General features: G+C 39.4%; 4 protein-coding genes across 4 annotated transcripts; 1 reads left to right on the top strand and 3 right to left on the bottom strand.

Moving 5' to 3' along the window:
• The first annotated feature begins 3,817 nt into the window (after positions 1–3,817).
• Positions 3,818–11,567, top strand: tmco4 (transmembrane and coiled-coil domains 4). The gene is given in 15 exon segments (XM_046397861.1): positions 3,818–3,958; positions 4,660–4,810; positions 5,571–5,745; positions 6,143–6,170; positions 6,271–6,400; positions 6,633–6,730; positions 6,942–7,085; positions 7,183–7,302; positions 7,787–7,951; positions 8,152–8,288; positions 8,474–8,558; positions 8,805–8,922; positions 9,100–9,217; positions 10,438–10,920; positions 10,923–11,567. Coding segments are annotated over 15 exon segments (2,028 nt in total). The 5' UTR covers positions 3,818–3,915; the 3' UTR covers positions 10,956–11,567.
• Positions 11,568–11,667: 100 nt separating this feature from the next.
• On the bottom strand, positions 11,668–17,770 carry htr6 (5-hydroxytryptamine (serotonin) receptor 6). Its single transcript, XM_046397863.1, has 3 exons — positions 15,986–17,770; positions 13,654–13,788; positions 11,668–12,106 (listed from the first exon to the last, which is right to left on the bottom strand). The coding sequence occupies exons 1-3, from the start codon at positions 16,898–16,900 to the stop codon at positions 11,750–11,752; spliced, it is 1,407 nt and encodes a 468-aa protein (XP_046253819.1). The 5' UTR covers positions 16,901–17,770; the 3' UTR covers positions 11,668–11,749.
• Positions 17,771–19,214: 1,444 nt separating this feature from the next.
• On the bottom strand, positions 19,215–21,857 carry micos10 (mitochondrial contact site and cristae organizing system subunit 10). The gene is made up of 4 exons (XM_046397866.1): positions 21,707–21,857; positions 20,451–20,498; positions 19,565–19,671; positions 19,215–19,429 (listed from the first exon to the last, which is right to left on the bottom strand). Exons 1-4 carry the CDS (start codon positions 21,768–21,770, stop codon positions 19,424–19,426), a joined length of 225 nt encoding a protein of 74 aa, XP_046253822.1. The 5' UTR covers positions 21,771–21,857; the 3' UTR covers positions 19,215–19,423.
• Positions 21,858–22,192: 335 nt separating this feature from the next.
• sike1 (suppressor of IKBKE 1) lies at positions 22,193–25,612 on the bottom strand. Its single transcript, XM_046397864.1, has 5 exons — positions 25,116–25,612; positions 24,217–24,322; positions 23,991–24,133; positions 23,791–23,904; positions 22,193–23,293 (listed from the first exon to the last, which is right to left on the bottom strand). The coding sequence occupies exons 1-5, from the start codon at positions 25,272–25,274 to the stop codon at positions 23,168–23,170; spliced, it is 648 nt and encodes a 215-aa protein (XP_046253820.1). The 5' UTR covers positions 25,275–25,612; the 3' UTR covers positions 22,193–23,167.
• Positions 25,613–26,480: the final 868 nt, after the last annotated feature.

The raw sequence follows: 26,480 nt of genomic DNA, 5'->3' as shown, positions 1-26,480 counted from the left end.
TTGGAACTCTGCAAACTTTTACTGAAACACCTGACCAGGTGTGATGAACATCCCATCATCCTTTAATGACAGACAGATGACAGCCTTGTGGTCCGTCCTAACCCGCCTGTTAAAACGATCACCTGTCATCCACATCCGTTGCCTCCCCACTTAAGTCTGTGCCTTTCACTTCAGCCCCTCACTGTTATCTGTTTCTCACTTCCTGCTCTTTCTTTTTACAGTACGCACACACACAAAACACACCCTCCAATGTGCCCCACAGGTCATCCAGTCCAGTCTGCATTGGTTTCACTCAGCTCCCCTCCTGTCAAGTGTCAAGGTGACAGGGAGGAGAAGAAACCTGACATTGTCTTTGTTAGTGATACGGAATGGGGGAGACGGGGGGCTGTTGTGTTTGAACTTGTCTGGTGTGAGCTCTGGCTGTCTGCCTGTCTGTTTTTCAATGAGTAATCTATTGTAAGACTGAACACACACTCACATACACACTGGCAGGTTGTGTTACATAGCTCGAGTACTAGGGGAAAGAGGAGTTTTAGCCCAAGGGAGATCGATGGGTGATGTGTGAGATGAGGAGGCTGCTGGTTAAGTTACAAAGTTTATCTTCTTCTCAAGGAAAACTTGCTAAAGCTTCTGTGGTTGAAAACAGTCCATTTTTCAAACGTCAAATATTTCAGACTTCAAACATTGGCTGTGAGGCACAGATAAGTAATATACAAAAATTGTCAAAGCTTCACTCCATTTGTTAAACATCATCTGAGCAACTATTGGATGGATTGCCATGAAATCTTCTTCCTCAGTATGAACTAATTGTCAAATACCTTTGTTTATGACCAAATACCTGCAAAACTATTGATGTTTCCATCAGCCACTTTTATTTTCTGTTGTTTTTTTTTTTGTTTTTCGGGGGTTTTTTTTGTATTTTCTACCACTACATTAGCAAATGTTAGCATGCTAACACACAAAGCTAAGATGATGAACATGATAAACATTAGACCTGCTGAGCATAAACAGGTTAGCATTGTCACTGTGAGCACGTTAGCATCTAGCTCAAGGCATCGCTCAGCATGGTTGTACCCTTCTTACTAATTTTGAAGACGGTTAAGACTTACCTTCTGATCTTTGGAGTTCTTTTTAGCTACTGAAAATCTCACACACAGAAGATGGCTTCAGCAATGTGTATTTGAGTAGTAAACTGAATAAGTGAAATACTTGAAATATTTTCATGGTGAAAGTCATGACTGTAAACAGAAGAAAACAATCATGCCGGCAGTATAAGGATTTGAAAATATTCCAGTTTTCCATTTCATCTTGTACAATAATATATTTGAAGACATTGGATTGAAGGAATTGTTATTAAATGCTAAAGGCAATGTACTGGTTGACAGATGATATTTAAGCACTCTTTTGCTGGGACATTGGACACAGATGTGCAAATAGTCTGAATTTTATGGAAGATACAGCAGGAGTTCACTTCTCATCTTTTCTTTCACTGGTTTTCAACACCGGTTTTCAAAGTCAGACTCTTTCAGGGCTTTTACTTTTCCTTGTTTACAAGTCTAGGCAAGCAGAAGAAGTGTGTAAAAAGAGAATTCATACGGGTCCTATTCAGTAATTCCTCTCTCACAATGCCTGTTATCTGTATATCATCAGCACTTCATTATATATGTTATGTTTGTGTTGTTTAATGTAGAAATCATTATTAATACTATGCAAGAACGTGATTCCAAATAAAGAAGCACTATTGTTATCGTTTGAAATGAAACTACGGCGTTGCTGCATATAAAGTCTTGTTTATGACACACTAGAGACTGTTCAGCAGACTGTATAAACAGGATGCTTCTCAGAGACAAATACAGCACACGTAGGTTTGGAGATTCCTATGTGACAAGGGCAGGATATTATGCTGACCAAGTGCCCGCGCTGTACTCACAGTTCCTCCACATGAAGACCTGGTGGAAGTTTAATCCCTTGCACACTTTTCCTGTGTTTGCCTTGCTCTTTTGTCACTGTACGGGATTCAGACTGGAAAACATGAAAGGTGATGAGAGTAGGTGGAAGAGAAGAGAAGAGACTGACTGAAAATACTCAAGAGAAAATCAGAGGTCAACGAAACTGTGAGAGAGTATACACAAAGTATATATGAAAGGGCGATGTATACCGTTTCAGAAAATAAAAGTGACAAAAGCAGACATGAGAAAATACAAACTGAAGTACAATGACTCTTATTTAAAAGAATCAATGGAATAAATGAGAGTAAGTTAAAAATGCACCTCAGCTTCTCTTAGATAATCACAATCTCATACTGTTGCATATCATCACTGATAATTAATTTATTTTAGATTCACTTCATTTTCCTGTACTATACTATCTATACTATGATAAAACATATATATTACATCACTATATTGTACTTTACTATACTATATTACAATATATACTACATGTGTTATACAATACTGCACACACTTTGCTATACTACATACATAGAACTGCATACTACATATACTGCAGTATGCTTACTATAATACACTATAGGCCTAAATATTGTACTATACTTATACTATACTACACATAGACTACTTTACTAATATATTTTATACTATACCACAACACTGTACTGTAATAACTGGAGTATATAGTTGAGTATTGTAATGAATGACTCAGCTCATATCTTCCTTGCACATAAACAAGATCGCAACAGAACCCCATTGAATCCCAGTCATTCTGCATTGGATTTGGTCTATTGAAAGAATCTCTTGCTATTCACCCTTTATGCCTGTGACCCTGGAAACTCAATTTATTAACCACACACACAAACCGCTGAATGGTTGCATTTTCTGTTGCATTCCCAGCCATTGGCTACATCTAATCAAATGTTTCCACTGTGCTTTCATGACCATGTCCTTCAGTGAATCTGTTTTCCTTGAATGGTTGAAAGGCAATCTTTCTTATGTTTTGTCACTGAGTATCTGAGAAAGCTTGTTTTCTTGTGGTAGTCGCCATGGAAAACACTCTGAACAAACTGAAATATGCATGAACAGAAGGTGAACTAATTAAACGCGAATAGTCTTGCTTTAGTTTTCTATTTGCTACATTTCAGAATAAAATTTCAGGCTAACTGAAGTGACCAAAAATAATAATTGTTCAAATCAGGGTTGTGTAGCCAGAAGAGCAGCAGAAATGTGGCAATAAAACAAATGTTACACTCACACCTACTGGCCAGTAGTTGTACTTACTCTGATTTTGGATCCTGTAGGGGATTTCACTGGTTATTTCCTCCTCTCTGTACGGCGTAGTGCACATAAACCCGCTGAAGTCTTTGGATTAGTCTTTTGGTTATGTCCCGTGGCGCATAACCGGCAATTCTTGGTATGAACATGTTTCACCAGTAATATCAATTTATCTAACAAACACTTTCCAAAATGTTTCAGTCGTGAACAGACCTCTGTCCTGCGCGTACGTGGAAGTTACGTCACTCAAAAGTTGCATAGAAATGATGCTTTCAAATACTGACGAAAATATTTACTTTATGACCGCGTAAATTACTCCAAAAGGTGTTTTATCGTCACGTTTGAAGCTGCATTTTAGAAGCCGTACTATTGTTTGGTGGTATACTCGATATATACAGCACGTTTCCCAAAAAAAGTTGACCATATGATCAAATGTGTATCTAATGTAATTTTCTCTTCATATTATCAATTCAACACATGGCAGCTCTTGTGTGGGCTGATATCTAGCATGAACACACCCATGTTTTTTTTTTACACTGGTGGGTTTTTTTTTTGTCCCACCACAAACATTTGAACGTGGGAATAGTGTTTGAACGTGCTGGTATCAGTTGTCAGAGCTCATGATTAACACGTGAACGCAACAAAAGTTCAGTCTACAGTCTACAGAGTTGTGACATCTGTGGCCATGGAGGAAAAACAGAGCAGTACGGACACCAATTTTTCCCCAGGTATCATGCAAAATGTATTTATTATTTTAATAATAGATACATTATGGGGTAAGTTATAGAAATGACGACACTGGGAAAAGTTACCAGTGACTGAACCGTTAGCTAGTTACCCTCTTGAGACAGCACAGTGTATGAGCCAGCTGGTTGTAGCGGCTAACATAAAGCTTGTTGAAATTCACTAGTTTATGTTTTACTGGTTGTATTTCAATTAACCAATAGCTGATATGAAAGTGAAAAAATAATGTGGGTCACATATTTTAGCAGCTGTGTATAATGAATTCAGGTCAGCTCATCAGAGACATGATGAGAAGCACAAAGTTAGACTCCATGTAGCCCAGTTTCGTCTCGCTATTTTCAAGACTAGAACGACACGTCAAACTACGCTCAAAACTGACTAATCTAATGCAACATTTCTTATAGTTCTTTCTAACATATCGTGGGAAAATAACACAAGACCTCACATCAGTCAGTAGGGCCATCAGGTGAATTCGGCAGCCAGCATTTATATGAATATTGCAACTTTGTTGCTCACTGCCTGTGCACTGCAAAGTAAATACCATGTCTTTGATTCTTTTGCTTGTGATGAATGTGACTTAAATATGCTTTAATGTGTCATTTGTGTTTGGTTTCGTCTATGATGTGTGTGAATCAAACACGTACCTTGAAGTTAATAATTAATTTTTGTCCATTTATCACCTCAGACCCAGGGGGGGCCGAAACAACTCAAGATGCCCCACGTGACCAAAGCCCAGAGAAAATTATCAGCAGACAGCTGACTGAACAGAGTCGCTTTGCCTATGCTGCCCTGTGCGGTGTGACTCTGGGTCAGTTGTTTACTGGACCTGAAAACAGGTGAGTGCCATGAAGGATAATGTCATCATGACATTATCTGTGTGTCCATCCTAGTAGCACCTATACAGTCCCTGTGTTGAAGAGTGCTTCCTCATTGTTTTTCTCTGATCCTATCAAATATATTATTTAACGGGTAAGTGACTGATAACTAATAAGATATGAACATTTGGTTAGCGTGATTAACTATCAGACATGCAGAATTTCAACAAACACAGCATAGAGGAGATGCATTATCAATCCTGAACGCACCTTTGATTTGATTATGTATCATGTATAAAGTATGGCTTCAAGATAAATTCCTCAAGGTTCTCCTTATTGTTTAAAACTACAAAATCCAATTTGGACTTGCATGTGGTGTTGTGTATGTGCTCACCAAGCTCACCAAGGTCAAATAAAAGTGGGTGGAAGAGGGAAGAAGCTATTCAATGCAATGTGTGCTGCAAAACAGGGGTTACGGTTTGAAATGGTTTGAATTTTGTACTAAAACTATTGTAGTATAATGAAAACACCACCATGTGCAGAACATCTGAATTTGTATTCATCACAGTCCCTGTAATGTCCAGCATCATAGCACTACTTTTTGTCTTTTTGTGCAATCTGAATTAACGATTACCCATATCAGTAAAATAACATCGGTAGTAATAATACAAAATAGAAAGTGTTTGCTGGACTCTAATTGTCATGAATCTTTGCATGTGAACTGTTCATTAAAAGCTTTAACTGCACTGTTATTTGAGATGAGTTGTTGTGTGTTTCTCAGCGTGTTCAGGGAACAGTACCTGCACGGCTTGGTCCGCTGGCTGGACCTGGATGAATCGGTGATGCCAGTTATGGGGGCCTTCTTGTCAGGCCTGGGCTTTGAGGGCTCCGACACCTTCCTCTCCATCCTGCAGGCCGAAACCCTGCTGGCTGCAGGGGCCACCCCCATCATACAGGTGTTTGTCACTCTAATAGAGGATGAAAGAGCTTTGAATTGTAATGCAGCCTGTTTGTATTAAATGTATAATTGAAATAACTACAGAAATACTGAATTAAATGTACAGTAAGAACTATAGCAGGAAGAACTGTAGTAGCAATCTATTAATTATAACATCTGCATAGAAAGTCTATCACAATCAGTTTTACTCAAGCTCATGCATTGTTTCATTACATTAAATATCAAGTCATTTGGTATTTAATAGAAAATAATTTTGTGGTGGGATATGACTGTTCTGGTCACAGAACAAAGTAAACCTTTTGTTTTGTTTTGAAAGTATTTATTTAATTGTAAGGTACTATGTGTGGATGTCTACAAATGCACATTTTATAACCAGCTTTCACTTTTTATTACAGGATCTGGTGTCTTTTTCAGTCAAAGATGGTAAGAATCATTCAATGGATTAATGGCTATCCAGTCTAAGTTGGTGTAAATTTCTGTAAGCTTGTTGCTTTGTAACTTTCATGGAGTGTCATGTACTCAGGCCAGTATGATGCCAGAGCGAGGGTGCTCATCCGTCACGTCAGCTGCCTGCTGCGAGTCTGTCCACAGCAGCTGGAGGAGTTTGAGGAAACTCTGGTAGAGAAGCTGAGGGAAGGAGGAGAGGAGAGCGAGTAAGTTATGGTCGGGTGGATGACGGATGTCAGTAGCTACGTTTACATCATGTCTTTTACGTTTTTTCTGAAATAGAACCTTATGAACCTTTTAGCTCAGTTATTTAAAGTGCTAAATGTCAATATTTTCTTTAACTTAGCTTAACTTTTCTTGTTTGCCAAGTCTTGTTTTTATTTTGAGAGTCAATGCATATTTTATGTAATATAGATGAACTGTCTGCATCTCCATTAGAGAGGAGTCGTCCCGGCGGCTGAAGAGAGAAAGAGGGCGCAAGTTACGACGCTACCTCCTCATTGGACTGGCCACTGTGGGCGGAGGAACTGTGATTGGTGACTATTCCTGCTTCAAATGCTTTTGAAAACTTCAGATGAACATTTGAAACATCTGGTATCTTGTGTGGACAAAGACGTAAACTGATAAACTAATCAGCTGATAATTTATTCACCAAAGCCTATCAGAACTAACTTAACTTTTCTCTAAAATGCTTCACCTTACAGATGTTGGCACTGATTAGCTTTTTTTTCTGTGTGCTGTTGTCAGGAGTGACAGGTGGGCTGGCAGCCCCCTTGGTTGCAGCTGGGGCCAGTGCTGTGCTGGGGGCTGGAGGGGCTGCTGCTCTGGGCTCAGCTACCGGCATAGCCATCATGGCCTCCCTGTTTGGTGCAGCAGGAGCTGGATTGACTGGTAAGAGCCTTGAATAAATATCTGCAGCTTTTCCCTTCTTCTCCTTGATTGATCCTCTTTTCTACCATTGTTTCATTTTCATATGTTGCCTCTACAGGGTATAAGATGAAAAAGTGTGTTGGGGCAATAGAGGAATTTCAGTTCTTGCCACTGACTTCCGGGAAGCATCTTCACCTTACCATTGCCGTGACGGGTTGGCTCTGCAGTGGTAAATACAGTAAGTATGGCTTTTGCTGTCTCACTACTCCCACTTTCTAAGTTCATACTAGATCATCTTCTGTTCCTTTGGACTTTCAGTTTGAAAATCTGCAGGAAAAAATTAAACATTAAATGTTTTTCCTCACTGAGCTGAACATTTTGAAGTTTGAATGGCACTGAAGAAATTACAGTAGGTGTTAAAAAACAAGACAAGATAAGTAAAAAGAGAAACCAGGAATGAAAAATGATGTGGTAAGTCTGACCAATGTTCTGCATATAATATTCTAAAACAGCACCAGGAGAGTGTCCATCTGAGATTATGCAAACAAACCACTTAAGTTTCAGTTTTTCATAAAACCATACAGCACTCTTCTCCCACTAAAAAATACACTCAATTTTACACAAGCCTAGTACCCCTTCACATACAATGGCTAAAAAACACTTCACTTCCAAGTGCTTCTTCGTCGTTTCGGTGCATAAAAATACAAACTGCTGTCCTCCAGGTTCGTTCCAGGCCCCGTGGTGCAGCCTGGGAGAGTGCGGGGAACAGTACTGCCTGGTGTGGGAGTCACGTTACCTCACTGATCTGGGCTCGGCCATGACCTCTCTGTTGGATGGGCTGGTCAGCATAGTGGCCCAGGAAGCGCTCAAGTACACGGTGCTCTCAGGTAAGAGGGTGGTCATGTGTGTTTGTGGTGAAATTTCTGACTGATTGTGTGACTGAATTGGAATGTTAAAAGTCAAAGCTATTATTATGATGCAGTTTGTGTTAATCAGTCCTAACTGTCTGATCTAGCCATAGTCCCTTTGTTGCACTGAGGCCTGCTTGGTACTACACTGATGCCTTTTACCCCATCGCGCTCTCCAGGCATCGTGGCGGCTCTGACGTGGCCTGCGTCTTTGCTGGCAGCAGCCAGCGTCATTGACAACCCCTGGTGTGTTTGTCTGAACCGCTCAGCTGAGGTGGGGAAACACCTGGCACAGGTTTTGAGAAGCAGACAGCAGGTATTTTAATACCTCTTTATATATTAAGACACAGTTTATTAACCTGAAATATTACTATATATACTATAATATATACTATAATAATATATACATATATATACTATAATAATTTATTGATGTTCAGTGAAGTGAAGGTCGATAAAACCGTCTTCAGAATTGTACGCTCTTTCTTTCCGTTATCTAAGGGGAAGCGTCCTGTGAGTCTCATAGGTTTCAGTCTTGGGGCCAGAGTTATCTACTACTGTCTACAAGAGCTTGCCAATGACCAAGGTATGAAAACCTTTGTGTGGAGAAATCATATTTTGAATATGCACATGTGGAATTTCCACACCCACATTCCCTTGCACTGACTTGCCAGCCAAAGTAGTCAACAAATATTCTATAGAGACATTCCGGGGTTGAAAATCATGACTTTTAAAAGTCACACTAATCATCATTTTTTTCTGTTGTTGAAAAGTGGAGCAGAATTGTCATGATGACGGATGACTAGAGTCCTCTGCTGATGTGCTTCCTCAGGTAGTGAAGGAGTAGTGGAGGATGTAGTCCTCTTGGGAGCCCCTGTGGATGGCTCTGAAAAGGCCTGGGAGAGAATGACACGGGTGGTGGCTGGGAAAATAGTGAACGGCTACTGCAGGTAATCTAACAGTCAAATTAGAGTCAAATGTTTACAGTAAATACTTACTGTTGCCTCATAGCTGTGATGTCCTTATTGTTTAGTCATGGTATCTTTAAAGTCCAGTGTTTTGACAGCAGGAATTGGGATTTCAGTATTTGCATGAATAAATGACTTCCTGAATTATCCACCTATCAGAGGGGACTGGCTCCTGGGGTTCTTGTACCGAAGCTCAGCTGCACAACTGTCTGTTGCTGGGCTACAGCCAATCAACATCCAGGATCGGCGCGTAATCAATGTTGATCTTTCTTCTGTGGTGAGTCAGAGTTCATATTTAAATTGGACCTGCTAAAGTTTCCTTAGTTTTAGGCCAGTTTTCCAAATCCATATGAGCCAAAGTTTATTTCACATCTCAAGGTTTTCACCTTTCACGAAAGCCTACATGCAGCAATCCCTTCAGATTGTCACATTTCAAGCATGAAAATATCACATGTGTTTGTTAGATCAGAGTCTGTGAAATAATATAAACGGGTCCTTAACTAATTGATCAGGGGGAGACTCAACCAATACAAAGACTCATCGTGCAGTATCTGCAGCTAGTCTTCTTGCTGTACATTAGCAATATATTATATTTTGTATGCCATTTCCTTGATCTGCTGAGTGACCTAACTCCTAATGCCATCAATCTAAAACACAAAGTAAAATATTCATTATCTGAAGTTTGAATGTGAATACCTGCACTCGGCTATCTCACTTTTACAATGCTGTGTGGGAGTTCACTCTCTTAGTCTCTTTCTAAGAGATGTTTCAGATAGGGACTCACATGCACCTGCAGATGGACCAGCTACCAAAGCAAATAACAGAGACGTTACAACACACACACGGGGAGTGTGATGTCATTCTCAGCTCATTACTCCTCTGTATCTTTATGTTGTAGATGGTTGTTTTGCTGCTCTATTACTGTTCCAGATCACATGTATCGAACCTTTAAACAAACACCAAGCTGGAGACTTCTGGAAGAAATTGTCACTTTTGTAATTAATACAAAAACAGTGAAAAAATGTTATGATATATAATTTTTGTGATGCAATATTTAATACAGAGTTTTATTAACATTTTAAAAGCACAGTTGTATTGATAGAATAAAATGAAAAGATAAGAAACAAATAAGGCCCCTGCCGGTCTGTTTCAGTTCTCAGCAATGCCCTCCTGCCACCCGGTAAATCCACAATTTCACATGAAACGTCGCACTTAGCTACTGGTCATGATAGCTGTTTTGTTTTGTTGAAAGTATCAGAGGTTTCATTTTTCACTCAACTGATCTTTTGAAAAAGAACAGTAAAAAGATATCTGACATGTCTGAAGCACCATACACTATACACATGTTCATGTAATGTGAGGAATAGGAAACGCTGCTGTACAAAAATATGAAAAGAACAGATTTATACAAAGCAATGACCTTTTCTTTAAAAAGATGTAATTTACAAAGAATTTTTTTTTTGTCAGAGACAGTAACACCATGTTTCTGCTTCCCAGGTGAACGGTCACTTGGACTACATGCGTCAGATGGACACCATCTTGGTGGCTGTAGGAGTTCCCACCAAAGAAGTCCCAGGAGCCTCCTTTGCTCTTCCTCAGGCTGTAGCAATTACAAAGGGGACAGTGGACCTCCCTGACCCAACCTCCAATGAGCAACAAGTGAGTGAGACACCAAACCAAGCTGAGGATGCTGAGACTTGTACAGAGGAAAGTGGAGACGTGAAGGACATGGAAGAGACAGAGGACACAGGTGACGGTTGGGATATCCCTGATATTTCAGACCTGCTGGACTCATTAAATGATGCAGAATCACAGGGTCAGAACGGAGCCAGGAACAATTTACTGCTTGCTTCTGAGGAAATTGCCGCTAATGACAATACAGCCTGTGCTTTTAATGCCCCATGTGACAGAGTAGAGGAGGCTGACACTGATAATGAACACATATCATGGAGCTGGGACGATACACACTGGACCGTAGAGCACACACACACAAACACAGGCAGCCAAACTTGTAAAGAGCATGATACAGGACCAGCTGCTTCCCTGTAAAATCTTGTCTTCTCAAGTTTGTCGGAGAAAATATTCATTCCATTCTCAGCACAGTGACATGCCAGAGCTGACAGCCCCTGAATTAACTGCTTTATTTAACCACTAAATGGTGTTTTTAGACTATTGGATTAATTTAATAACTACTTAGAATCTTGTAAATGAAGTAGATATTTTTGCAAATTGTAAATACCGTGATAGTTTATTTTCTGAACTGACTGTGAGATTAAATACATGTAAATATTACTTGTGTTTTGCAGGTTTTTGAGGATGCTGACAATTAGGTGATACCTCTGTTGCTCTCTTCATTCTAGTTTTCATCATGGCTTAGTTGCAATGGACAGATACTAATGTGAAGTGGTACCCTCTGTGGAGTTTACAAAGAGTTAAGTTACATTGTATGCTGGCACTGATTATTTAAAACAGTTTTAGCTTGACCGTGCCGTTTTTGTTTTGGTAATGCACCTGTATCTTCTTAAGCCATATTTCATAATTGCACAATTTGATACAGATCAAGATTGGGGCTTACTGGATTTGTGTCCATAGATCTTTTCCTGTGACTATAAAGAATTCGTTTTAAATGTGATTGTTTTTTATTTCTCACAGGCTTAAGCCGCTTAACTTGTTCTGAATCTCGATAGACATAGATAGATAGATAGATACTTTATCTATCTATGATCCCGAGGGAAATTCAGTAGCTGTTTACTTGTCACTTTTACACCATTAACCTTGACATAATATTATATCTGATTTTATTTCAGTTTCAATCTAGAGTGTCAACCTGATTGGGCAGAAGCAGAGGCAAGTTGATGCCAGCATGCTCTGCATCCAGAAGGTTGACAGCGTCAGTGGCGGTGGCAGGAGGATGGGTGGGGTCAGAGGCCACGGGGGACGGGGGATTGCTGGCAAGGTTAGGCTCCCCTGAGTTGCGGAGAGAGAGGGAGAGCGCTGGTGACGGTCTTCTCGTTGACCGTGAGGAACAGCAGGGCAAGAACTTCCCCAGAGCTCGCTTGAAGTCCCTCATGAACAGCGGATATATGATGGGGTTCATTGTGCTGTTGCAGTAGCCCAGCCAGGTGATGGCGTCGAAGAGGGCAAGGGGGACGCACTCACACACTGCCTGAATGAAAAATGTGAAAAGCAGGCGTTAAGGCATCATAAGTTCATTTATGATATTTGTGATGTGCACACACATTGTAAATACAACTTTGTTTAAAAGAAAACTAAAGAAAAATGTACCTTTTTAAAATAAAGAAATATATAGAATTAAATAGAAAAATCAAGTTATTTATTGTTAATTGATTATTTATCCTTTCAGTCAAAATGCAAAATTTATTAAATATAAACTTAGACTTATAATTAATTATCATTTATTAATTTCTGTTAAAAAAGAAGTTACTCAAAAACTCTGAAATGAAGCAACAAACAAAATCTAAGAACTAAATTAAAAAAGTACAATTCTTAAGTGAATTAAGAAATCAAATATCTGTCATTTTCATTTCAGCTCTGAATAAATAACCCAGAAATAAATAAGTAGATAAGATAAATTGGCAGAGAAAGAAATACAAATATGTGCAATCTAATATAATTTTCTTTAGATGACCATTTGTTCATGTATTCTTTTGGGTTTATTCTCTTTTTATATATCATTTCTTGTTTGTTGCATGATCATCTTTGTCAGTGATCACCCAGCTTGTCCATCACTCTTTTCATGGAACATCCCATAAAGGACTTCCATGCCTGATTGCTAAAAACACTGATACTGAACATAACCAGGATAGGTTAAGAGAAGGCCAGTGAAGGAGTAGACAGCTGTTAGAGGAGAGTTTCCAATACTATCAAGATGAGACAGGGAGGCGGTGGGAATAGGACAGAAAGGAGGGGTGCGTTTCACACACCACATTGAGTGTGAAAAGGAAGGAGAGTGCAGACACAGTCAAGTCTCTGTGCTCTATGTTATGCAGGGGAGAAGCGAGAGGGCACAGATGGGAAATCAAAATGACTGGATCACTGAAAGCTTGATAAACAGGACAAGTGTCATTACCAATTTAGATTAAGCTGTTTTTTGACATTCATTTACTCTCACCAAGGTTTTCAATGGCCAGTGATGTTTGTTCACTGAGTCATGAGCATTTGTGCTCAGTCTAATCAAATCAAAATCAGCAACTTAAAAAGAATGCCAATTAGGTTATAAATGGTACTTTGGTGTGTTGCTTCGGGGTTTTGGAATGAGTCAGCTGCACGAAGCTGAAATGCCAATCTATTTCCTTGTTGGGTAGCTTGGCAAGGCTGTGACGCCAAGGCTGTCCAATACAAAAATAGACTGGTATCCAAGTGTTGTTTTTTTCTTTCTTCTGTTTTTTGCATTTATTCACACTGTTTTAGTGCCCATCACACATATACATTTGTGAGAATACTGACAAATAAACTCTGAGTCACAGATAAACAGAATAGGTGAGCTATTCAAAAAATAAGACAAACAACCTCATACCTTTTAAATGGAAAGGGAAATTGTTTAAATCTTTATAGTGCAGGAACAATATTTTCATGAATACAAGTAAAGGCAAGCTTGATAGACTGAAACTATTCACCTCTACCTGTATTTTTCATATTTTCATAGAATACATTTTAGATTATCTCTGGTACAGTCGGGGCCCCTCTACTGACCTGAGCCATGTTGGTGATGAAAAAGGGTAACCAAGCACTGAAGAAGAGTCCCAGGAGGACTCCCAGTGTCAGACTGGCCTTCAGTGCCCTCCGACCCTGCCTGTGAGCCAGACGGCCCTCACTGTTCACTGATAGCTGTGGACAGCAGAAAGTAATAGAAATAGTTCAGACATCGTTACTTTGAAAAGCTCATCTGGGTACCTCTTTTTGGCCTTTTTCACAACAATTGAGTTAGCAATTAATTTTGACTTCCTTTATGCTTTTAATTAGTAATTTTCTTTGAGCTGTCCATTTTTTAAATTAATTAAATTTACAAAAAAGTTACAACAATTGTTCACCATTTGGGAAGTACACTTATCCATTTTATCTCTGAGAGTTACATGAGAAGAGTGAAACCGCCCTCATGTTTGTTTACTAAATATGAAGCCAGTGCAAGGAGCCAGTTAGCTTAGCTTAGCACAAAGACTGGAAATAGATGACAGCTACCTTAGCTCTGTTAAGGTAAACAAAAAAAAAGATATATCTATAGATAGGTAGACAGATACCCCTTTAAAGCTCACAATTTAAATCTAGCAATTTATATCTAATTTGTTTAATTTATAAGAGTTCAAGTGTAAAAGTGACAAATTTGGTTTAAGAAGGAGTCATGTGCTGGAATATTTTATGGAGTCCAAAACCAAACTGTTTTACATTTGTGACGGCCTAATTAAGAAAACAATAAAAAGTGTATTAATAAGTGACCTTTTGGGGTACTAGTGGCTATTTTCTTACGTTTGACAACAGGATAGCTGATTTTCTACTGCCCCCTATATTTAGACTAATATATTCTTTTCATCTGTTGGTTGTAGCCTTATAGCTAACACAAACTATAATACCCCCAACTCCCAAAGCTATAGCTTTGATTTTTTTTTATTACTTTTAGTGTCAGTGTCACTTGGTTTCAGTGAAGGGTTTGAACAAACTGGTAGATACAAAATATTCAGGATGGATGAAAGAATAAAATTATTTTAAAGCTTCTTTTTACTAAAACCAGAAAACCAAACACTATTGTGTTACAATTCATCAGATTTTTGGAGCTGAAATATTAAGAATTCACTTAGAACTGACAGTTGGATGTGTGTGTGCATGTGTCTGCACGTGTGATTTTACTGCAGACAAATGTGACAGACTGTGTGGCTGTGATCCTTGCAGACGGGGGCAACACATCTGACACGCTGGCTGTACTTTTCTCTCAAAGATTTTTGGGCAGGTTTCACACGTCATCTCTTTCTCTATATAGCTCTTCTTTTATACATTCTAGGCTTAAAGTGACCGAAGAAGAAGACAGTTTTCAGCTCTATACAATGCTGCAGCATTATGTCGGCATTAAGACATCTCCTTTTATTGTAGGGCCTGATAATAATGAATTAAGTTTTAAATTCAAAAGAAGCGATTTTTACCTACTTGTCCTTGCAGACAGCCAGTAAAAAATACAAGCACACATTTGTGCTGCATCGGTTTACATACCCATTCACAAGAGGTTCATGTTCAATGATACCTAAAGTTTACCCTCACCCTTTAACATTGCCAACATACCAAGACTTTTTTGATAGTGCCTTATCACAAGTATCTCAACACTTTGACACCCACGATTTTAAAAGGTACATGTACTTGACCTCCAAAAATTCCTATCACTTTATTGGTGGACAAGATGTCTCTATGGTACTGAAGTACTTTATGCAAAACATCAAAAATGTCATACTTTCAGCTAGAATTCCAAATAAGGTAAACTAATTAAACATATCAGTACAGTCAAGGGGTCCAGACTCAGAACTTATACTATATACTTATAACTTAATCTGTAATCACAAATACAATATCTCCAGATTTAGAATCATTGCACTTAGATGATTAAACTTCAGAGTGGATTTCAACAGTGTAATTGACATTTTAAAGGAAGGGCAGGAGACATACGTAAGACTCAGTCCATTCTTACAATAGGTGGACAACTATAATTTGGTCATTATCTTTGTTCTGCCTTCTCCACTCACATAATCAACCCTTTCAACCCCACTCATTCAGGTCTGCTCTACTTAAAGACCAGTTTACTATTTTAGCATCACTGCAGATCTTTATCAGGCATTTCAGTTTGTCTTTGGCATCATATTTTTTAAACTCACTGTCATGTGTTGTTTTTTATTCAGTGTTTGTCTTATTAAATGTCTCATGCATCATGCATGCACTCATACATCGAGCTTTCTCAAATATATACAGTACTGTATCTCTCAAGTATGTAGCCTACTGTATCTGACAGTACCTTGACTTGTTTGTTTTACTGGTCTCTTTTCCTTACCGGTACATTTTGTGATACAGGAGGCTCCTGGTGACTGCACTCATCTCCATCCTGCTGAGCTTGCCCTGCTGCAATCCCAGGTGAAGGAGGCCTGGAAGGTTCCCCAAGAGAGGGATGTGGATGTGGTGGGTGGCTCAGTGCTGCAACCCTCTTTGCCTGTCTCCGAGCTGCCAGAAGGATCCGACAGTAGGTGAAGCAAATGGCACTGGAGGGCAAAAAGAATGTGAGTACAGATGCCACCAGGGCAAAGGGCAGGGTGACCCGCAGGCGGCACTGAAAGGAAAGGCCTCCTGATGGTGACAGCTGAAAGTAGGATGCTGGGTACAGTGTGTCAGAATAAGAACTGATGTTGCTACTGCTGATCCCAGAAACTGTTGTGTGTCCACTCCAGTGTCCTAAGCTGTGCCATTTCATCTCAATGGGCAAAAAGGAAGCCAGTGCTGCCAGCCCCCAAGCAGCTCCTACCAGGAGCAGTGCCCGAGGTGGGGTCATCCTCTGCTTATAGCGCAGTGGTGAGATGATGAAGAGGTAACGGTCCAGGCTAATCACACACAGGTTAAGGATGGATGCGCTGCAGCACATTACGTCGAAGCAAAGCCAAATTGGGCAAAAGGCAGGCCACAACACCCAGGCCCCACACAGCACATTGAGCATGGCTGGGGGCATGACCACCAGAGCCACCATTAGGTCAGACAGGAATAGAGACACCAAGAAGCAGTTTGAGGTGCAACGCAAAGAGCGATGGGCGAACACCAAAGCAATAAGCAACATGTTGCCACAGACTGTCATAAGGATGATGACGGTCAACATGAAGGCCAACAGCCACGGCCCACTGCCGTTGATGTTCCAAGCACTGGTGGTGGGAGAGCTGCTGTTATAGCTTCCTACAGAGCCAGGCAAGTGAGAGTCAGTCATGGTTCTAGTTGGCAACAATCAGTGAACCAGCTCCTGAATGTTTCTCTTCAGGCACCACTAAATGTTACAGACCTTAACCAGTTCTCCTTTGTATTCAAAGCTCTCACTTGAGGGGCATTGTTGAAAAGACGCTGCTGTGTCGAAAAGTCGCCCAACCCTCTCCGTGTCAAGGATAACCAGACTGTTCTCCATGGGTAAATATCTCCATCTCTCTTTGACAGGAATACATCCAGTTGCCCCGGGACTTCTTCCACTACCACCAGTATAGTAGTCAGAATCACAGTTTCACTCATCTCTCCATCCTGGCCAGCATGTCCCTGCCTCGTCCCCAGCTAAGAGCCAGAATGAGCCATTCGATGGCTGACAGAGGGTTTTCGAAGCAGCATGTCACAGTAATGATGACAGGCACTGGAGGAGGGCACACTGATAGATGAGCTCGACTAGACATACGAGAGCTGTGCCGGTGAGAGGAACCACTGAAGATGAGGAGAACAAGGACCCATTCTCAGAATTATACCCCCCCCCCTCACAGAAGTGGAATTGTGCAGCTTCCGCAAGTCCTTTGCCGAACCGGAGCTCTGCTGCCTTTCACAAGTCCTTTTATTCTGGGAAACAGCGTAGGGGAGCATAAACCAGCACAAAATTGTGCAGCAATCATTTGTAAGCAAGGCTCCGTTCAGAAGTACTCTACAGGTATCATGGTCCTTGTAACGCTGCCTTTATATCCCTCGCTCCTGTTAATCTGTGTGTCAGCCACTCTAGCGCGCCTCCCAGCCAGAGCGCACAGCTTCTGAGAAGGAGCGTGTCAAAGCATTGAGTTGTTAATGCATAACCATGCACAATCGCAGCCAAGAAATGCTAATTCTACATCATAGGTGTGGGTGGTCTTTTTCCATGTTTGGTCTTGGTGTTTTTAACTCCTGAGGCACAACTAGTGTGCTATTTCTGTAAGACATCATAAAGTTAGGTCTGTTTGTAAAACGACTTGCCTTGAAATTGTATATTCTACCTGCTTTTTTGTCTTCATGGTTTGTCTACAATTTATAGACATAGTGAGGGTCAGATATATAAAGGGAATCATCTTTCATGTTTTGTTTAGTAGCAAGGTTCAATATATCTATAAAAAGAAGACACCTCTCTGACTTTTTCATGTTTGAATGATTGAACAATGAATCACATCTTTTTTATTCCTAGGTACATACCATGGAAATGTATTCTCTCTCTTGGATTTGTCACCTTAAATTACTCGTCACACTTATTATAGCAGTTATACACAAGCAAATCAAAACATATAATTTATTTTACAATTGACTTCTGAACCAATTGGCTGCACCACTCATTATGATTTAAGCGCATCAGAGTAAAGGGTATGAATATTTATGCAATCAATTATTTTGTGTTTTATAAATGTGCTTAATGTGCAGGCTTTAGTGACGTGTTGTCTTCTTCTTTTTATTATTATTTTTTCCTGTTAGCAGCATGAAAGCCCCCATGCTCCCCCAGTGACTCAGTTGTTTAAGACAATGAAACATGAACATTTTTGTATATCCAGCATTTGAATGTTTCATTAAAACCCACAGACACAAGTTACAGAAGTTACATTTATGTGCCAATTCACTAAGAGTAGATTTGGGGCAAAGTTCTTGAAATATTTTTCAGACACTCATACATTTACCACTGGTGAACAAATACATGTTCCCTATTATAGCCGCTATCAGAAAACAATAGTCACTTAACCTTCCTACATTATTCTCAATCCAAACAATGAGGTGACATGCTGATAATCATTCATTTCCCAGCAGAGGCACTTGAACATTTAATAACATAAAACAAAAGCATTCATAGGGTTAAGTGCAGTGCACTGCAGCATTTCAAGAGCCTTGTTAAATACTAAACATAATATGCAAAGCTCTCAATTTCTATGCCCCCTCAGAACTGACTAATCTCCATCACTACACCCGTCATCTGCCACATCAGATCAGCTGCTGCCAACCTTCTGACCTCCTCTCACCCACACCAAGCCCACCACCTTATGGGATAGCATTTGCATTGCAGCCCCCACCGTCCTCTGCAACACATTTCAGAAAAATCACTCCCACTTGCATTCTGAAATATACTGAAATCCCACCTTTTTTAGGTTGCATTAACAATTGATTCCTCTTACTTCCTTAAGTATCACAATTACCGACTGGAATGCATGAAGCCGTCACAACTCATCATGTCTTGCTTTTCTGGACTACTTAGTCCAATACGGTTCTAAATGGATTTAATCCATTATAAAACATATGCTGAAAAAAGAACCACAAGGGCATCATTTTTGGTGTTATGATTATTTTATTAAATAAACACAGGCGGTCTTGATCACACACGTACAAATCTCGTAGAGTCATTCTGGGGATGGATTATTCAGCTGGTAGATGAGAATCTAACTGCAGAACAGTGCAAGTGGTGACTCTCTCAAAACAAAACAAAAGGACAAATTCCAAAAAATGACAACAACAGTCCCTTGATGACTTGCGGCTATTACTCCTGTTAAAGAAAATAGAAATCGGTTACATAATTCTTGATTTACACAAACAGTAACACAGGGTTGTTATTCTTTAGAGATAAGTTAGAGATAAGGAATTATTTCTTTAATTATTTCTATAATTTCATTGTACAAACCTTTTGGCTTCTGTGCTGCAAATAATGCGACCTCAGGTCATTCTGACAGTTGGCATATGCCATGCCAAGTCCTGCTCCTGAGCCGAATGAAATCGGCCATGTGTGCCCTACAAATGAAACAGGTACTTTATCTCTACACAGAAAGGCTTCACAGTGTTATTAATAAACCATACCAGACATGGTGCGTGAAATCCTTTTCACACTCTTGTTGTGACACCTTGTTTTTCTATGCTAAGATCTGAATATTCTCAATTATAAATTCACTTTGAATTAGGGGTGGGCGATGTGATGATTTTGGATTGTGATCGATCTTGAAGGCATCCACAATTCACTTTTCATTTGAATTGTAGAGATTCAGATGTTTAATGTCCTCTTGCTTCTGTTTCCAAATTTCACATAAGCTCATTGAATAGCGCCATGTGGTTAAACCAATAGAGTGAAGGCTATGCTGGCTGGAAAAATTACTTCAGGTGGTTCTTCCATGGATGATGTTTTGTTGAGAATGCAACACAACCAACTGCAAGGTGGATGAGAAGTTTGTTCCAAAAACAACTCTTTATTCCAATATTGTAATTTAGTGGTGCAAACAGAGACATTCATGAACTATTTCAAGTCAGGCTATAGTCTACAGGGCATTTCAAAATTGGGAAAAAAAGATCACAATTTAGACTGTGATTTTACAGTTTTAATAGAATTATTATTGACATTACTTTCATGGCAAATCACCCACCTGTACATTGAATAATGTGTTCAGTTAGATAAGACTGGTGAACAAAAAATGCAGCAGCAGACAAGACAACTACTTGTACATGCTGCAGTAGCTCTGCTGCTCTTGTCAAGGACATCTGAGCTACTAATACAGCAACAATCCACTGAAACTACTTACGTTTGAAGAACAGGACAGAAAACACAATTCCTAACCCCAGCCCAGTGCCTGAGAAAAGAGGGGAGAATTAAAACAGTTAAAGAAAGACACAGATGATAGTGCATCTATCACTGACTGTTTTGTTTATGCTACTGCTTAACCTTTATTTATTGTGAGCCTATGCTGTTTCATACAGTCTCTGACTTATGTACATTTATATCATTGCTTGTTTGTCGTGTAGCCATAGCACAAGCTTTGTAACGTACTACTGCCTTAATACATGTCACAATAACTTGAAACTCTGAATTTTAACTTGCACTCTCGTCCATACAGTAAGGTGGTGAGTAGTACACTATTGTGTTCATATATTTTCCCAGAACAGTGGTAAATAATATGGTGTCATTTATTCTCGATGTAAAGAAACAAAAAACAAAAATAAAACCTTAATCCACGGCCTCAGTGAAACAAAGATGGCCAGGTACCTCACTCCAGACTGGCCAAAAGTGTATCCAGTTCACAGTTATTTCTGATATTATGCAAGAGTCACTGACATCCCAACAAACCCCATACAAAAACAAATATCTGACAATTATATGGTGCTTCGCTTATTGGCAAAACCTACATCACGGAAGACTTTTAAGCGATATGACAGGATTCACTGGCCTGTTAAAGCAGTGATTCTTCAAGCAGTGCCGTATTTCAATAAACTCAAGTTTCCTCGCTCCCTACCGCCATTTCTTTCTACCGCTAGCTATGCTCATTCTGAAAAATTAGGATAGTCGTGAACCGAGACAGTGGAAAGTGTTCATAGGATTGAGGTACAGTATGGTAAATAAATGTATGCTGGTACTTCATATGTATGCCGAATCCAGAAGGAGGCAATATGGTCTCGTTACACATCTTAATATCCCTTTAAAGGCATAATATTACTTAACGGTAAGCAAGAAAACACAAAATTTATACTCCGAACAACGAATCCCCTTAGGTTTTTTCTAATAACAAAATCCAAGCAAGACAGGCGAATATTTATGAGCAATGTTTAGGCAAAAGGGCTCCATTCTCTAATTAAACTACAGAATTACTATATTTTAACCTATAATGAGTCAGAGATATCCAGCCGGTCATTCAGTTGTCCTTTACAAGCCCCTTATGGCTAGCTAGTTAGCTTGTTGCCCAGTCAATGACAGCTGTGGACTACAGTAAAAACTGCAACTTATATTGTCCTAATTTGGAGACCTTACAACTACGTTATACACAGAATTCTTCCGGATATTTACCGAGTTTAATGGCAGTATCTGCCAGGCATCGGTCCCACTTTTTCCCCAGCTCCTTCTCAGACATGCTGAACCTTAGCTTGTGTCGGGCTAGAAGTGTCAAACGCAGCTCTGGTGCTGCTTTTACGTACTATCGGAAATGTTCTAGTAGAGCGATGTGAACGCGAAGGAATGACCAAGTGCGTACGTGCAGAAGGTTTTACGATTGTTTTAACTGTTACTTTACCGACTATGTGTTGTTGATAATGTGTATGTGAAAAAAACGCACATGCTGATACTGTTCATAAAGATGCTTTATGTGTGTTCGCCTGAACGCAGCATTACGTTACTCTTGTTAACCTCGCCACTCATACCCAAAGTGGCTAAATGCTGCCCCCATGCGGTAAATGAAACAATAACAGTAGCCCAAGCTTCTCCTCCAGCTATCAAGGTTTGTAAGTACGTATATTTTATGTATGTTATGACCGAAAAACCATTTACATACGCACATTTTTACTGAAAATTTATTTTGAAGTTTCTGAATGAAATATCGTTTGACACAGATCAGTACACTGCCATGTCATTACAGCATGTTCACCTTATTAACACTTGATTTCCTGAGATGACAATATACAATTTCTGACAATATACACCACGCAAATATTTGAAATCCATTACACAAAAAACTTGGCATGTCTTGAAACTTCATTCAATAAAGATTTGCCATTAACTGGGACATTTGATTACTCTGCATCCAAATCTAAAAGCTAGAAAACTGGTTTATAATACATAGAATCAAAGTACTAAACGTGGTAATCATGTTATAGATGAATTCTACAAACAAACATATCAAATTTATTAAATGATAGACATACGAATGATCCACTGTCACTCCTCAGCAGGCAAACTGTGTGAAACAGCCAAAAGTCATCTTGTTGGCAGTGATTATCAAGCAAAGCTTTTTAAAATGGTACAGAATATGAGTTGGCATCTTAATGGGCTTCAGGTGAGCTCATAGCAGGAGTGGTTGTGAACATTTTACACATTGTGAATGTATGTGAACAGCAAAGGGGCACCAAAGAGGTAGAAGCTGTGTCCTTGTAGAGCAAATGTATCTTTGGCCAAAAAACAAAATAAATCCCCTTTGCTTTACTGCCTTTACTCCAGTACATATATATGTCTTAGGTCACACTGTGTTGCTGTCAGTGAAAGCCAAGATATCTCATTAAATCTCATGGTTTATGTGGAATTCTTCCCCAACAATTGCAGTGTTGTGCATGAAAACAAAAGCTACCATCCAGATACACTGGCAGATAAATGCTTATGGCCTTCTCTACAAAAAGATATGCTGTGGTTTGACTGCATTCCATGTTATGTAAGAAAAAAAAATAATGCGGTGAACGCAGACAAAGAGATCGTTGACCCTGTCTCCTGGTCTTGAAGATCTTGATGCTCCAGCAACACTTTACTTTGATGCTGTTCTGATCACTCGTTGGACCCTGGCTGAGAAGACGGTTCCTGTGCTGCTGCTAGATGTTTAGTTTCTTCCCTCGCTGTCTTCACAGAGCCCTTACTGATGACCAGGAGGTCTCGCAACTCCTTGTTCTCAATCTGAAAAAGACAAAATAACCATGTATTTAAGAAAGAAAATTCTCACTTATTTCTAGCGGTATCTAGACAAGCAGATAGTTTTAGTTTAATTTATCTAGGTTGAGATACATGTCCCTGGTTTATCTGCCACTACCCCAATACTGTCAATGTGAGTGGAATTATATTTGTGACCCCTGACGCATTGAAAATTATGCACATTATACTCAGATGAATAGATATACAAATTTTACCTAGATACAGAACATATATATAGGAAGTGTATTAACCATGTGTATTGTGTGTTTGCATATTATTCATTTATGGTATATTTATCTTGCCAATATTTATAAAAAATGATACATATTAATATATGAATCTCTTCACCAGACTTAAAAATCATACCGCATAGAGACACAGAGACAGTATTGGGGGGTAATTTTCAGAAATGGCTTCCAAAAAACATGGATTCTTTCAGAAAAACATCTACAATTGTTCCTGACACTTAGCAGAATGCTCACCTCTAGCTGAGCCAGTCTCTCTCGAACAGAACAATAATGCTGATCATCCACCTGCACCGCTCTTCTCATCACCTGGCCCATCTCACATATCCGCTCCACCTGGGTCTGCACTTCCTGGAGAAGTGTCAGAAAACGCCATAAATTTGCAGTCCTGACGTACAAATGACTGGGAATTTTAAAACGTGACAACCGTTGTGTACTTTTGCGTGGTCCTCATGAAGGCTGAGCACAGGTTTGGTGTCCATCTCCTTCTTTGCCATCATCAGCTGGAGCATCTGCTTGCGGTATCGACCCATGATCAACTCTAGTGCGTACTGGTGTTCTTCAAGAGACAACCATAATTCTGCAGAGACAGTCATGAAGGAAATCAGCAAAGATATAAAACCAGAGTCAATCCACAGAGTAGTGTTTTTACCTTTATTTTACCTTTATTCTCTTGCTGTAGTTCCTTAATTTGAGTGTTTTCCTGAGTCAGTAGAACATGAGGCTTGTATTTGGTCAGCTCCTGAATCTCTGAAGTGTCTTCTATGTGCTAAATGGAGAGAAAGCAGTGAAGGGCAGTGGTAAGAAATAATGAGGGATACAAAGATTTGTTACTCTTCTTTAATATTAATTCAATAATGACTTTAGGAATACATAAACCTCAAAAACATATATTACCAATGTATAACAAAATGAAAAACACCCTGCTTCAAAACTGGAATAATGCTGACACAACAGAGTTTCATGGTGCAAAGTCATTAATTTATTTAAAACAGAAAGATCTGTTTCCAATTTAAAGCTAGTAAATTATATCATTGTGAAAGCTAGGTACTTGCTAAAATCTCAGCATTAAAGGATAATCTACAAAAATGTTGAATGGTTGACCAACAATTTATTCTTTGTGGTTGTGAAAGCATATAAACACAAAGACTGCTCCAGTTACAAAAAAATCCCAAAACTGTCATGCCTATCTCCATTTAACAATAAAGGAATTTTAGATTTTTGTGTTTATCTTAAACACTCAGATCTACAAAAGATCTCAACATCATCATTTTTAAAACATTACAGCTTTTAGTAATGGTTCACATGTTTACCTGTGTTTTGATGGGAGAATACTGTGGGATCATCAGACAAAACATTTGTGAAATTGTGCTTTGGGTTATATTTATCCTGAACTGGTAGGTAAGTTAGAGCTCACTGAGAACAGGAGAGCAGGACTGGTGCAACTCCTGTACCGGGACTGGTACAACAGTCCTGTGAGAATACGCAAAGCAGTGCAGTTCTACATAGCTATGTACTTGAATGAAATGTCTTTGCAACCGTGTTTACATGCTTGTCCTTACCTTGTCTGGAAGGGCATTTCCCACCTCCCTCATGCTATGAACTCTCTGGCTGAGGGCCCCGGACTGCTCTATCAGCCCCTCGGCGGCCGTGTCGTGCTCTTTCAGCCTCTCGAGAAGGGTCCGGGCATCGCTCAACACTTTTTCTAAAGTGCAGGCCATTTACTAAATGGCAACAGCTCCTCTACGTAACGTAAACAAGCTATACTACACCACCACCATCAGCTAGCTGAAATACCTTGCAGTGTTGACCTACGCGAGCTAACTTGCCTTAGTTAGCCGAGACAGCTGCAGTGCCTTTACAGCAACGTGTGCAAACTATTGCAAGCCTTTGATGTTTGTCGGAAGATTACTTTAAGTATTTCACATAGACATAAAAATGGTCACTGTTGTCAAGCCTGCCGTTTCCCTGTTACAAACTGCACAATGCGTCACTTCCGCATCTTCTTCTTCTGGCACGAGAGTCCAAATCCGAGGTGGATGCCGTCAAAGAAACTAACATATAAGAAAAGCTGTGGTGCCGCTCTTTATTACGTCTATGAGCCGCCCCCACCTCTTCTATTTCTTCTTCTACTACTTTTTCTCTTTCTTCTTCTTCTTCCTACTGCTACTACGACTACTACTACTAATGATAATAATAATAATAATAATCTGTATTTACTGTATAGCGTCTATCGTACAAAAATGCATCTCAAAGTGCAGATAGACCATAAGTCGAAGTTGAAACAATTGAATTTGGGAAACATTGGAAACATTTAACCCGTTTTTGTGCTATCTATGCTATTTTTTCCCCTCCAACCTTGGAAAGTGCTACCTAAGTGACCATGGTGATGCTTTATCCCCGATTCACAGCAGCATAAGAATAGGTCTATATAACAATGGAATGCATATAGATTGTGTTGTTTATTCATAATATTCCTTATATGGTTGAAAATAAATGATTTTAGGATTTTAAATAAAACAGAGAAAATTCAGAGAATTCATCACATTTTATAATAAATTGATGACAGTTTTATCCGCCAAGCAAGTATCTATTCAGCATATTTAAGAGTTTAAAGTTTAAATGTAAGTATCAGTATTTCATGTCTCCGCAGCCACAATGAATATAATATGTGAATATATGTAAGTTGAGGTCAAAAATGACATTTACCCTACTCTCGATTTCATTCTTGAATACACCCTCAAGTTGCAACGTGTAGCCCCAGAAACTCTATTGTAGGAGAAGAAAAGTCACTGTCTGGCGGTTAAATATGGGACACGTTTTAGTTCAGGTGTCTGGAACTAGTGAATGGCATAATGATCACCATATTTCCTGTAAAACAGCTTTCTAGCCTAGATAGGAAGTTAGAGGAAAATATTGGCAACAGT

This window comes from Scatophagus argus, chromosome 8 (assembly GCF_020382885.2).
Source record: "Scatophagus argus isolate fScaArg1 chromosome 8, fScaArg1.pri, whole genome shotgun sequence".
Taxonomy (NCBI): Eukaryota; Metazoa; Chordata; class Actinopteri; family Scatophagidae; genus Scatophagus; species Scatophagus argus.
Note: the sequence above shows the minus strand (reverse complement) of the source record. Positions and strands in the feature narration are given on the sequence as shown.